General features: G+C 41.2%; 1 protein-coding gene across 5 annotated transcripts in view; it reads right to left on the bottom strand.

The window, feature by feature from the left end:
• The window catches only part of brsk2b (BR serine/threonine kinase 2b), a 185,214-nt gene extending 173,159 nt beyond the window's left edge, over positions 1–12,055 (bottom strand). For all 5 annotated transcript variants that reach the window (XM_046841053.1, XM_046841056.1, XM_046841054.1 and 2 more), the window contains exon 1: positions 11,879–12,055. In XM_046841053.1, the coding sequence (XP_046697009.1) occupies positions 11,879–11,972 (94 nt within the window). In that variant the 5' untranslated portion in view covers positions 11,973–12,055. The remainder of the gene's footprint in view (positions 1–11,878) is intronic.
• Between the last annotated feature and the right edge of the window lie 883 nt (positions 12,056–12,938).

Genomic DNA, 12,938 nt, shown 5'->3' with positions numbered 1-12,938 from the left:
GGTGTCTACACTGAAACTAATTAACTTTACACAGGCTTTACCGAAAGACACGTTACACACGGTGTAACGGGTGAAATATGTTGCGCTTCCTTTAGGAGCAGAGCGGTATTTTGGGAATAGCCTGGCACTGCATTTTTCCGCTATTACTGCATGTGTGCAAGACCAAGGAATATGCCCTTATTATTTTCTGATGCTGATTTCTAAGTTTCTTTGACTAACCCGTAATGCTGTTTCCAAGAAAAATAAAAAAGCACGAGTTTTGGAAACCTGTCTGTGCTTATATGATCTCTGTTGCAACTGGAGTTAGTGAGCTCTCCCTTCACCCAGACTCAACGCGTTACACGGCTGGTATCTAAACAGTAGCCTACCAAGAAAGTCATTGTTCACTGTCTTCCTCCTTCCTTTCACAACAGCTTATCTTTTGGCATCGTCGTGCATTTAAAAATAAGTTTTTCTCCCGAAGCCGTGCAGCTCAGAACACAGGTGAGGTGCGTTTTTTCGTTTCCGTTCGAAAATTTAATTGGTCTAATGTTATGGGGTTCAGTTTTTTGGCTTGAAGTTTGTGAAACCAGGAAAAACCCAGGACAAATTCATAAATAAGCCGCTTCGTTGTTTAAGCCGCGGGGGAAAAACTAGCGGCTTATAGTCCGAAAAATACGTTAGTGTTTTACATTCAATTATTAATAGCCATAGATACATGATAATTCGACTGTTGTTTTTGACATCTTTTGAAAGTGTATGTAGTTGCACAATAAACTATTGGGTGTAATATATATAATCAGTGGTGGACAGTAACAAAGTAAATATAATTTGTTACTGGTCTTAAGTAGCTTTTTCCACGCAGCTGTATTTTACTGAAGTATTTTCATTTGCTTCGCTACATTTCAAAGTCAAATATCTTACTTTTTTTTATTAAACTATTTTGCGAAATCAGTCGTTCCTTTTTGTTTATGACTGGATAAAAACGTAACTCCAAGTACGCAGCAATCCACCAATCAGAGTAGAGTGTGAGCCGTTTCGATTGGGGCCTGATCGCCAACTTACAGTTTAGCATCGGTTCAACAGCAAGCAGAACATTTAGAGAGGAATAAATAAAGGAAGAAACTCCTGTAGTTAAAAAGAAGGTTTTGGGGCTCGTGATCATTTGAATAGAGATCAATCAGTGTCTGACTCATTAATATCATCCAATCAATAGATTGTTGTGCTGAGAGTAACAGAGTCTTTTCACATCAACTGAGTTGATTAAACAAAGCCATAATAATTCATAGTACTTTGAATACTTAAGTACATTTGAAGTCAAATTCTTTTGTATTTTTACTCAAGTGAAAGTTTAAATTGACTTTTACTGGAGTCATATTTTATTGAGCGTATCTCTACTTTTACTCAACTACATGGTTTGTGTACTTCGTCCGATTTTATTAAGCATTATTTTATTAAAGGGAAAAGTAATACAAAACTTCAGCCGAGTCACAAGTATTCTACTCACAATCAACTTAGATAACTCTTCTTTCAAATGGTCACTGAATCATTCCATGACGGTGCTTGAAATCTGAAGCAATAGATCATGATATCGGTTCATTCTTTTTCAATAACTCTGTATATATATAAAAAAAATCAGAAATATATAAAAGTGTGAATGTCTGTAAAGGGCATATAATCCTGCACACAGTGAATGCTTTCAAAAACTTGCTTGATGTACACAAAGCCCGGGTTTAAAGAAACCGAATAAACGTCTTCATCTGCAGTGAACCATTTCATAATGCCGTGCACCAGAAAATCTCTTCTTGAGAATCGGTTCCTGTTCTTTTTATGTTTCAGTTTCTGCTTCAGCAGGCCTGATTTTATACACCGCCCGCCACGTTTGTCGTATAAAAGTCTGTCAAAAACCATCAACGTCTCAGTCTCGTGGAATTGGATTCCGTATCTGTGTAAATGGTGTCATGAACCAACCAAACGGCAAGGATGTAGCAGAGCTCAGCTGTCTTCAGATCCCCTTCCTCAGCTCGCACTGCTACTGTTGCTGCTGCCTTGGCGAAGATCTTCATCAAGCGGACGTTCCCTCAGACCCGTAAAGGCCCCCCGTGCACCCCTATGGACGCTCTAAGTAATAAATATTCAGTGATTGAAGCTGACTCAGAGCACATCCAATTGGAATCCCAAACTGCATTTAAATCCCTCAGGTTGCACAGGTCACATGGAAATGAAGACTTGGTGTGCTCCTGTCTGTAACAATGCTAAGTATATTCAAGAAAAGAGAAAGTCAATACTGGAGCAGGATCATTACTCTGAAACCGTAATTATCAAAGCCTTCCTTCCGCCTTCCATGCGAGTCAATGAGATCTCTCGTCACTCCATTAAAATGCTACCTCATCCGAATACGAAGTGTTTATCGTTTTCATTAAACGGAGAATAGAAGATAAAAGGGTTCTATTTCATCAGCCCTTGCCCATGAACAACATTTTTAGAGATGATGAAAAGAAAAATCCTGCATCTTCACAGCCCACCAGAAAAGATTCAACATGATACAAAGCACAAGCTAGTGTCTAGGATGCACTCAAATCCTGAGATACATCTGACCAGGAAGAAAGCGGACATAACCATCCTTACGTTCTTCAACAATTAAACTGTCATCGCTCTGCATTTAACCAAGTACATGTTGTACATTTCAGGAGCGTAATCCACCACCACAGATACAGCGAACATCGCTCCAAGGATATAATTTGGGCTTAGTTAAAAAAAAAAAAAAAAAACAATCTGCCCCAGTAGGGCAGGTTCTAACTCACTTTGCTTCTTGTTAATGTCATCACTGTATAATAGCCGGTGAGATGGATGGGCGTGCGGCTCGACTGCTCTGTGCTACGCGATGGATTTTTAAAGGGCAGCCCGAGCCTGATAGATCTCTCCGGAGAACAGAAGTAGCAGACCTTAAAAGTTCTCGTCGCCTCACCAGCCGAATTCCTCATTATGGCCGTATTAGCAGTGAGCGATGGAAGCAATTAATGAAGGGAAGCAAAACAGCAAAAACAGGTTTGCACAAATATTAAAGAAGCCTGGAGGATGAGAAGGTTAAAATATTCTGTCAAACAGGGTTTTTTTTTTAATAACAAAACATTCACACCAGTCCAAATGATTACAGGTACAAAATCATCTTTGAAAGGAGAACCGAAGATTGCAAAGTAAGATGTGAAGGGATTAAGGTGCTGAATGGCCAAGATGTCAGCCAATGTGAAAAGTAACTCTGATGGTTCTCTCAAGCATTATTACAGGACTTGACCAGCCAATGGTGGGGTGCAATGCAAGCCAGAGCTGCAAACGAGGAAGAACCTGTTACAAATCATAAGAATTGAGTGATCCATCATAATCATCATCATTTTAAATCCTAAATGCTCAAATCACTGCCACTGGCTGACATCTTGGCCATTCGATAGTTTCCGTGTCTGAAATGCCCTCAGATTATCTGCTCTTTCAGAATCTACTGCAATGATCGTGTAGGCATCAACCGAGCACAAACTGACGAAGAACAATAAAATGAACCTTATTTGATTGTGTACCCTTGATCATCAGCACTAGTGTGACCCATCGAATCAATCCATATGAAATTACCAGCGTACTGCAGATTTCAGACAGTAATAAGACTGATCACTAATTCAGCCTTTGGGTACACTGTTCGGCTTCATGAAGCGACGGGGGAGATCTACTCTAATGGCTCGAGTAGAAAGAGAAAGAGAGAGAGAAAGAGAGATGCACCAGGCTGATCGATAGCGGCTAAGGAAATGCTCGGCACAGACTTCCACGGTGCACGTGGAGAAAAAGTGGGTGGTTGCTATGGAAACGCCCAACATGCCTTTTTGTCGAAGAGCATGAGATGTGTATATAGCAGACACGTTTATTGTTTGCTGTTTCCTGCCAACCCAACGCCCAAGCTGAGCGAAACACTTAAATAAACACAGAGTCTGCGAATTCCTAATCGGGTTGTACTCCATCATGTGTACGAGTAGCAAAAAGTTTTGCTAAATACCACAATAGCATTACAAAGTTCAAGTAATCTGGTTAGACATTGTGTTTAGGGGTAATTCTGAGGAAAATGTATGAAACTCTTAGATCATATAAAATCAACATGTACTCGTTCTTTTTCTTCTGTAATAAAGCCTAATTCAAATTGCTGGAAGGGTTGAAGGCAGGGATGAGGGTTGGGCCCGATTCATAAATAAGACCATAGAGAATAAATCAAAATTTGAAGTGTATGAAATCGCCTTTACTGAGTCCACATTTTTACCCCTTGAGATGTTGGGATCCATCCACCAGACAAAATCTCTATAAAAGTCTGTAAAATAGATTTGGCTTTGACTTAATGTTTTGCGGAAAATATCTTAATTTCTACTCAAACACTTGCTTTCGGTTCTTTTCTTCCATAACGTGTCTTTCCAGTGTTGTTGCTCACGGCTGAATCCTCCTTCATGATCATTTCATCTTACCCCTTCATTATCCCTCATCTCCATTTCTCTCTCCTAGCCATAAGTAAAAACACCCCATCTCGGAATAGAGCCTGAGCCACCAGGCATCGGACTAATGACCAACCATCACAGCTCCTGCACAAGCCAGCCATCTGGAGAGGAGGATATACCCCCCTCCGGTTCCTTTCCCGATCAATCACACATGAAAAATGACACAGTATGTCATTCCATTCATACAGTAGAACAACATTTATTAATGTATTCATCTGACAGCCCAAGTGAATACATTAATATATAAATATTATTTTTCAAATGACAACTCGGTAGCCTCGAGGGCTTTTATAAAGCAGGGATTTGCTGAAAGAGTGAAAGACTTTCACTTTAACTGGTTGAGACCTGGTGTGTACAAATGTGTGCATGTTGTTCCGTTTCTCACTGCAGTCACTGTGACTCGTCTCTTAGTATTTATTTCACACTTTCACCCCATCTGGCCTTTTGCTCAAAGATCAAGCAAAGCACTTTCCCCAGGATGAGTCCTTCTTTCTAATTAAACCCCAAATAAAGCCCATCTGTTGAGCTATTGACCGCAGCCAGTGTTCTGGTTTTATTAGGAACGTAATATTTTGCGTCCAGGCCATTCGTGACAGGAGGATGCACACGGATCTATAAAAAGCTCTGTGATTAATACGCTTTCGAGATCTCGCACAAGCTCGCCCAGGATGTACCGAACGCGGTAATGCTCGTCATGAGTTTTTAAAAACAAGCGGCAGCACAGGACATGTTGAAAATCAATATACGGCCGTCCTGACGGGCTTTTTGAGTCCTGTCCTTGGTGATGTAATCCCAAGAGGGCAGTTAATGGAGAGGATACCCCATGAAGCAGCTGCGGTGGTGCAAAAAGACTGGGAGGAGCGTCGGAGATAGACGGGACAACGCCGCGGAGGGGTAGCATGATGAGTTGTTGGGCTTTGCTGCATTTCTGTGATAAAGAAACACCACAAAGCCCGGATAGTTGGGGGAGGGAGGACCAGAGGAGGCTAAGACGGAGACAATACCATTGAGACTAGCCATCAGGAGCACGCAACAGCCACTCAACAGGAGGAACAAAGAACAGCTGTTCGGGAAAATATTACGAATTTCAAACGACCAATCGCTTACATTTAGTTGAAAGCAAGTCTCAGCTCAGATGGAATCAACAAACAAAACTTGTAATTGATAGAAATAACTCTGATTTATATTCAAGTCTTGGTTAAAACTAATATCTACGGATTCCACACAATATATCGCAACTAGGTTCTAATTTATTACATTTTATAACACATTTGATTTTATTCATACAATTTGTTTTTATTCATTTTTTTATAGAGTGCTCATAAAAAGCATTACACTGCATGGCGTGCTGCATGATGATGTGACAATTTGACAAATTTATGTTACAAGCAATGCTAACAATCTAAAAACTACATTGCTTTCAGAACACGGGTCGAAATCAACAGTATTTTGTGCTGAATCGTGGATTTTCCCCGAATGATAGCAGGCAAAGTGGGTCTCAAAGCCAGGCTGTTGCTGTCTCCCTGTGATCTCCAAGACAGAAAGCCTGGTCATTGTGAGAAGAACCTTGTGGGAAGGGGGGATGCAACCATGACAACCAGCCACTGTTACCCAGCACTCTACAAACGAGAGCCAATTGAACGCTGGGAAAAAAAAAAAAGAAGACTTCAACCCCCTCGGATAGAAACACACAGACAAATTGTTCTGAAAGTCAGCGCGGCAAGACAGTCGGCCGCTGACACTTCACGCGAGCTGGAAGACAAAGCGTTCTGTGTGTTTGATCAGAAAATGTACACCAGCCATTTTTTCTCACAAATTTCTATATTTCCCATGGGAAATAGTCTCTCTGAAAATGGAGATTTTTTTTAGTAACACTACTGTATGTCTTGATCAGGAAAATATTAAAAGATGGGGTGGAAATGTTTAGCTGCAGAGCAATTGCTGAACTAGCTGGCTAACTAACAATAATGTTAGCATCGGCAAAAAAATTCTATGATATCTTTTAACAGGGTTGTCTACAATTTGCATTCAGATTTCGTAAAGTGGAATGTAAACTAGTCACCTGATCACAAACCAAGCAGCTAGCAATCAGTAATAGCAGAAATCACAGATTTCTGTTGGATGTTACTACTTCCATATGTAGCTCAACAGACAAAACAAATGGTCATAGTTTCATCTAGATGTTTACATGTCTCCAAAGCATCACTTCCCCCCCCAAAAAACAGCTTTATTTATAAAGGCTAGAGGACCTCACCAAGCCCTGCACAATCACTCTATTTCACGCACTGCGGCTGTTAATGGAAGTCTGCCAGTAGCTCTTTACAGGTGCTGTACATCAGCATCTCTGCTCCAGCAGACTCAGGAGTAGAACCTACACAATTTGATGATGTCCCTGTCTTGCTAGAAAGTGTTATGAGGCTTTGCGGCTTTCACAGGGCATCGCTTGAAGCCCTGACCCGGCACTCTACCTCATCTGTGGGCTTGAGAGGCTGCGTGGCTCAGCTACTTCCCTGCTTCATTAGAGAGCCACCCATGGGAGGTCTAGCTGAAGGAGCGAGCGGGGTAGAAAAGAAAAGAAATAAAGCAGAGTAAAAAGGCGAGGGGAAATCGAAAAAGAAACCGAGTAACTTGCTTTAACGTGACGAGGTGTCTTCAGGTTGTATAGATAGCTCATTAAGTGCAGGAGGGAGTGAAAGGTAACCGAAGTGTTGGTTTTATTCCCACAGTGGTCCTGCTGTAGCAAAACTCTCGCTTGCACCCCCCCCACACACACACAACACAACTCCTTCGCCCTCATCCATCTCGTCCCCTCCCCCAATCACTTGCTTTCTCTGTAAGAGTCTTTTTCGTGACATATGGATGATCCTCTGTGGTGGCGGATCCATTTATTGTGCAGCATTACTCTCGGCAGCTATGCCAACGGCTGCAACACACACTCAAATCCCTGCCGCTAACCAGTCAGAGGCCTCTAGCTACAGTCCGATTAGTTCAGAGATGATGTCTTTCATTATCGGCTTTCACCACCAAATTAAAGTGTTCAACCAAACCTCGTAGCATGTTGTTATTGAACAGCAAACAATGGCAGAATTTGGTCTTTTCCCAGAACACCATGTTCCAGACTGGTGAATAAGTTTTTTGTTTTCTGACTATTAAGTCACATTTAATGTCAGGGTATAACCAAGAAGCATGTTAGTTCTTGTTATCACTTACTATAAACAGTCCGTCCCTCCAGAGTCTCAGCTTTATTCTCTTTCTTCAACTTAATAAGACACAGCTTTTCATGTTCCCGAGAGAACCTGTCGGTGAAAAGTGCTCTGTCCTGAAGACTCTCCAGTGGCAGAAAACCTAGTGTCTGTTAGACAGCAGTTACACCAGAGACACTTTTCATAAATGCGAAATAAGCATCTTACTTCACCAACTCCACCTTTATGTTTCCTCACACAGTAAGACATAAAATAAATATTTTACTTGCACATTTACTAGCTTTAGATTTAGCGTCTGCTACACAACATACATGTGAATGTTTGTAAGTCCTCGATTGGTCCTAAGAATCCAACAGTGTTGTGGTATAAATCTTTGTGTAACTGGTTCTCTGAGGACACCAATTAGATACCAAGTACAGTAAAGATAGAGAGTTACATTCCAATTATTAGTAGAGGTCAACCGATGGATTTTACCGATAGCGAGGTTGGATCGCCGATAACTGATTGATCAACAGTTTTTAAAATGGATACTGAATAAAAAACAACACACTCCATGTAAGATATAAATAATTAATATAAACTAGCGCTCTCCGTTCAGCACGCAGTCTCATGTAAAAACAAACAGCACGTGGCATTGGAGATTCACCTCTAGAGGCCGCTCTTGTAATGACAGCGGAACGGAAGCAGGAAAAACTATCGGTATGGATTTTTGCAGATAGCCGATAGTTCCAGTAACTTTCGGTGCTGATTAATCAGAAAAACCGATTAATTGGTCGACCTTTATTAGTATTACACTAATGCATAAGTTGCATTTAACCCAAGCCACACTCCGATCAACACACTGCAACACCAGGGTCTCTGCGGCAGTCCATCAAAATCTAAATAAACTGACTGATTTGAGGATTATGTATAAACTTTTATGATGTATGCAGTTTAAATCCTTTCTAACTTTCCAACGGTCAACCACAGAGAACAAGCCCAGCCACACAACCCTGACTGCACTCAATCAACTCGAGGCAAGACGAGGCCATCGGTCATTCGAGGCTTCATAACACACTGAGCACCAAATGAGTTGTAGCAAGATCAATAACAATATACTTGTAGGAAAGAATAACTATACACTTGTAACAGGGGTCGGTTGGTTGTTTGGTTGCAGTCCCATTTAGAGCATCTTACCAAACAAAATATTTTGCCTCTTGAAAACCGTTACAAGTCTTAAAGTTCTCTTCCACACAACAGCATTGCTGTATCACCTCCACTGGCCGCCAGAGAAAAACCTGACCTACCTGAAGATACTGATCAACCCCCTATCTGCTGTATACACACCCTTGGAGAATCTCGCACAGCTTGATTTGACCCACGAGTCTTCAGGGAAGACTTGCTTCAGGACTTCTCTGTCCTGATTCCAAGGTGGTGGAATGAACTTTCATAAACAGCGGAGTTAAAGGCATGCTTTAGATCTGGACAATGACTTTATTAAACACTTAAATGAGCACTGATTAATAAATAATAATCTGGGCTTTTATGATTGGTCTACCAGGTATCAAATCCTGACCATCAAGAGTATAATATGTTAATAAATGTTGTAGAAACGTATCGATACGATATATTTACAATATAATTTAAAGTATACATAAGAGTTATTTGGCTTTTTTTTTTTCGTATAATCACATATCAGCAAATCATGCAAATACTCCTACAAAGGAACGTAAGCCTTAAATCCTCTAGGGTTCCTCACTAGACGAAGACGTGGATGCTGAAGCCTACCACAGTGTTTTCAAATGGGACAAGGTTAAATGTAGCATTTCTTCAGAAAAACCTTCCAGGAAAGCTTTAAGGGGAGGCTTTTTTACTCGTCACATGTACATGACTGCACACAAATACTTTCTTTGCAGATAGGAATACACAGGAACACACACACACACACACACACACACACACACACACACACACATACACACACACAATAGAGCACAGAGGTTTAAGGTCCTTGCTCCAAGCCCCAAGAGTGGCAGCTTGGAAAAATCACAGGGGTTTAAACCCCTGACAGTCTGATCAGTTACCCCAAAATAATTAATGATTTGGGTTGAAATGTAATACAGTAAAACCCTGTTGTACGAGCAACTAATAGTACGAGCAAACGGAGATACGAGCGACCTTACTCGCAAAATTATACCCTATTTTACAAGCAAATTTCGAAGGCACGAGCAAAACCACGCTGCCGGTTCCCCGTTTTCGGCCGAGGGTCGCATCAGTCGCTTAGTTGATGACGTATCACTCGGTCGCTCTCGTTGTTCAGTGCAGCAAAAACGTAACTTTTTTTAGTGTTTTAGTGTTGAAAAATGTCTCCCAAGAAAATCAGTGATGGTGCTGTGAAAGCGAAAGTAAATAGAATTACCATGGAAACCGATGAGGTTACGAGCGTGGTGCGCATCTCACACTCGCAATCAACCACTACCACATGAGTCAGTGTAAAATTATGTTTACATTACGATAATTTGCGGTGTATTTGTTTGTTAAAATAGGCTACAAATACTTTTTAAGTGCAGAAATAAGCGATCGAATGAGATCTCGGAACGGATTAAATCACTTTTACATTCATTCTTATGGGAATATTCGTTCGAACGTACGAGCAAATGGACCTATGGGCAATTTTTAAGAACGAATTATGGGGTTTTACTGTAAAGCAAACTGATAAAAATGGAATTGGTCACAGTTTATGGTGAAAAACAACACCTTTTTATAGCCATGTTTGATGTTCTGAAACGTTCATGAACACCGTTAGTCCCCATCGCTTATGTTATAGAAGCTTAAAACAATATTTCCAACCCACCAGGGGCTCATTTTTCCTCTCAAAAAGGTTACAAATACAATTTGTAATGTAAACATGAGTCTTCTGAAGACTTTTTGCTTGTACAACTCGATGGCGCCGACACTGGAGACTCCTTCCATCTCCTCATAGAAAACTTCACCACACAACTACATGCATTTCTGTTTGCATGAAGCCATACAAGATCCTGAGTACTACGGGTACGAAAGTGTTCATAAATATATACAGTGAAGCTTAAACTACTCTCAGAGCCGATACTGAAGAAAGTGAATCAGCACATTTTGACAACATTCTAGAAATCGTTTTCTGAATCCCAGTATTTAGCAGAAAAGACATTGAAATGCATCACGGTTCAGGGACATGGTGGATACACAGCTTATTCAGATGTGGCAGGAATACACTCTGGATTTGACAGCAGTATATCACAGTGTATGATGTGCACACACACACACACACACACACACTGGGAGAATGTGAAATCCAACAAACACAATACCCCAAGCTCAAGAGCGAACCGCAGAGGTCTGAAGGTGACCATGCTTCCCATTACACCTCCACTTTGCTTTGAATTTAAACACATCTTGAGCACCTTAGTGAAGCTGAAATATAAATTCAATCCACAGCACACACACTCAAATATCCTTCCCCAGATTAAAATCTTGTTCTTGATGGTGCTTGTGACCAGCAGGGGGCGCATGTGCATAGTTACGCATAGCATGATGAAGAAACGCGGCTTCAGGATACCAGATCGGTCCAAGCCCAACACCAGCAGCATTTTATCTCAAATCACATTTAATGCCAGCTAAAGTCGTAGGACGGCGCAAAATCCGGATTTACGCTCTAACCAGACGAAATAAGCTGCAAAGCAGACTTGAGCAGATGAGACCCTGGAAGATCAGACCTTTAAAAAAAACCCTGAGCAAATCAGACCTCATCAGAACTAACCTGGGGAGATCAAACCTAAGATGAACAAACCTTGGGAGATCAGACCTGAGAAGATCAGACCTGAGAAGATCAGACCTGATTTCTGAAGATCAGAAGTGACAAAGCAGCAACTTTAATACATGTCTCGTAGACAAACGGATGTCAGCACCATGCAACTGGGCACAAAAAGTATCCAGGAGACCCCAGGTGTGTCCAAAGTGTCCAACTGTGCTGCTGTCACTATGTGGAATGAGACACAACCCTGCAGGTGCGTGATGCGCGCAGCATCACCGCCAGTTCCGAGCGCGTGCCGAAAGCATCAGTGATGCCTAATAGATACATGCATACAGAAAGAGAGAGGGAGAATGAAAGAAAGAGAATAAGAAAGAAAGAGAAATGCACAAAAGCGCACGGACCTGTCTGTCCTTTGCCCAGCGTCTTCTCCAGCCGGTACGGTCCCACGTAGGTGGCGTGCTGAGCGCTGCTCTCCTTCCCCGGTAAAGAGGACATTTTAGCTTTGGAGTGAAGAAAGGAGCGATGCTCAAGCGATCAGCTGCGAGTCCGCTATGTGGGGCTTTCTCAAGGCCAGTAGGAGCTAGAGCAACTCCTTCCCCGCCCAGCTCTCTCTCTCTCTCTCTCTCTCTCTCTTTCTCTCTTCTCCTACAGATGGCGTAAGACAGCAAGCTCCAGCTCACACTTATGAGATGCCAAATGAGTTATCAGATTGCATACCTAATAGTTTTCCATTTATAGCTACCTGTGAAATATTGTGTCCACACCTGGACATCACAACCTCACATATGTGCACACTTTTTTTGTCTCTGGTTCCTTGTAAGGTTTCTTCCTCACATCTTCTCATGGAGGGTTTCATCTCCACCTTTAGCTGTGGATCAATCATTAGAGATCAAACTGAAATAGAAATGAATGAGCTCCATGTCCAACCTGTGCAAAAAATGGAGCTCCAGCAAGACATGCTATTTGAAGGTTGGATTGATAGACTTCAAGGGTCCTGTAGTCAAGTGCTCACCACCTCAGCAGACATCAATGTCTGGTCTGATTAATGTTCTTGTAGATGAATGTGTGCAAATCCACACAACCACACCCCTAATGTTTGGTGAAAAAGACTTTGCAGAAGCTCATTATAACATAATTATTAGATCATTAATTTAAGATCATTTAGATTTTCATTGGAATGTCTTAATGATCTATATAATTGATGTCATAAAGACCATATAATTAAATTAATAATAATAACAATAATAATAATAATAATAATAATAATAATAATAATAATAATAATAATAATAATAAAACATACACATGTATTGAACAGATCAATCTGGCAACCCATGCAAGCACATTGTAATTCATGCTGCCTCAAAAAGTGCCTGCTTCTAATCACATTCCTGGAATTCAGATCTATATCAGAAATAAATCTCTGCAGTCACAGATTGACATTTCCCCCTGAATTCATAT

This window comes from Silurus meridionalis, chromosome 26, assembly GCF_014805685.1.
Source record: "Silurus meridionalis isolate SWU-2019-XX chromosome 26, ASM1480568v1, whole genome shotgun sequence".
Taxonomy (NCBI): Eukaryota; Metazoa; Chordata; class Actinopteri; order Siluriformes; family Siluridae; genus Silurus; species Silurus meridionalis.
The sequence above is the reverse complement of the archived record's forward strand: the minus strand, read 5'-3'. Positions and strand labels throughout refer to the sequence as shown.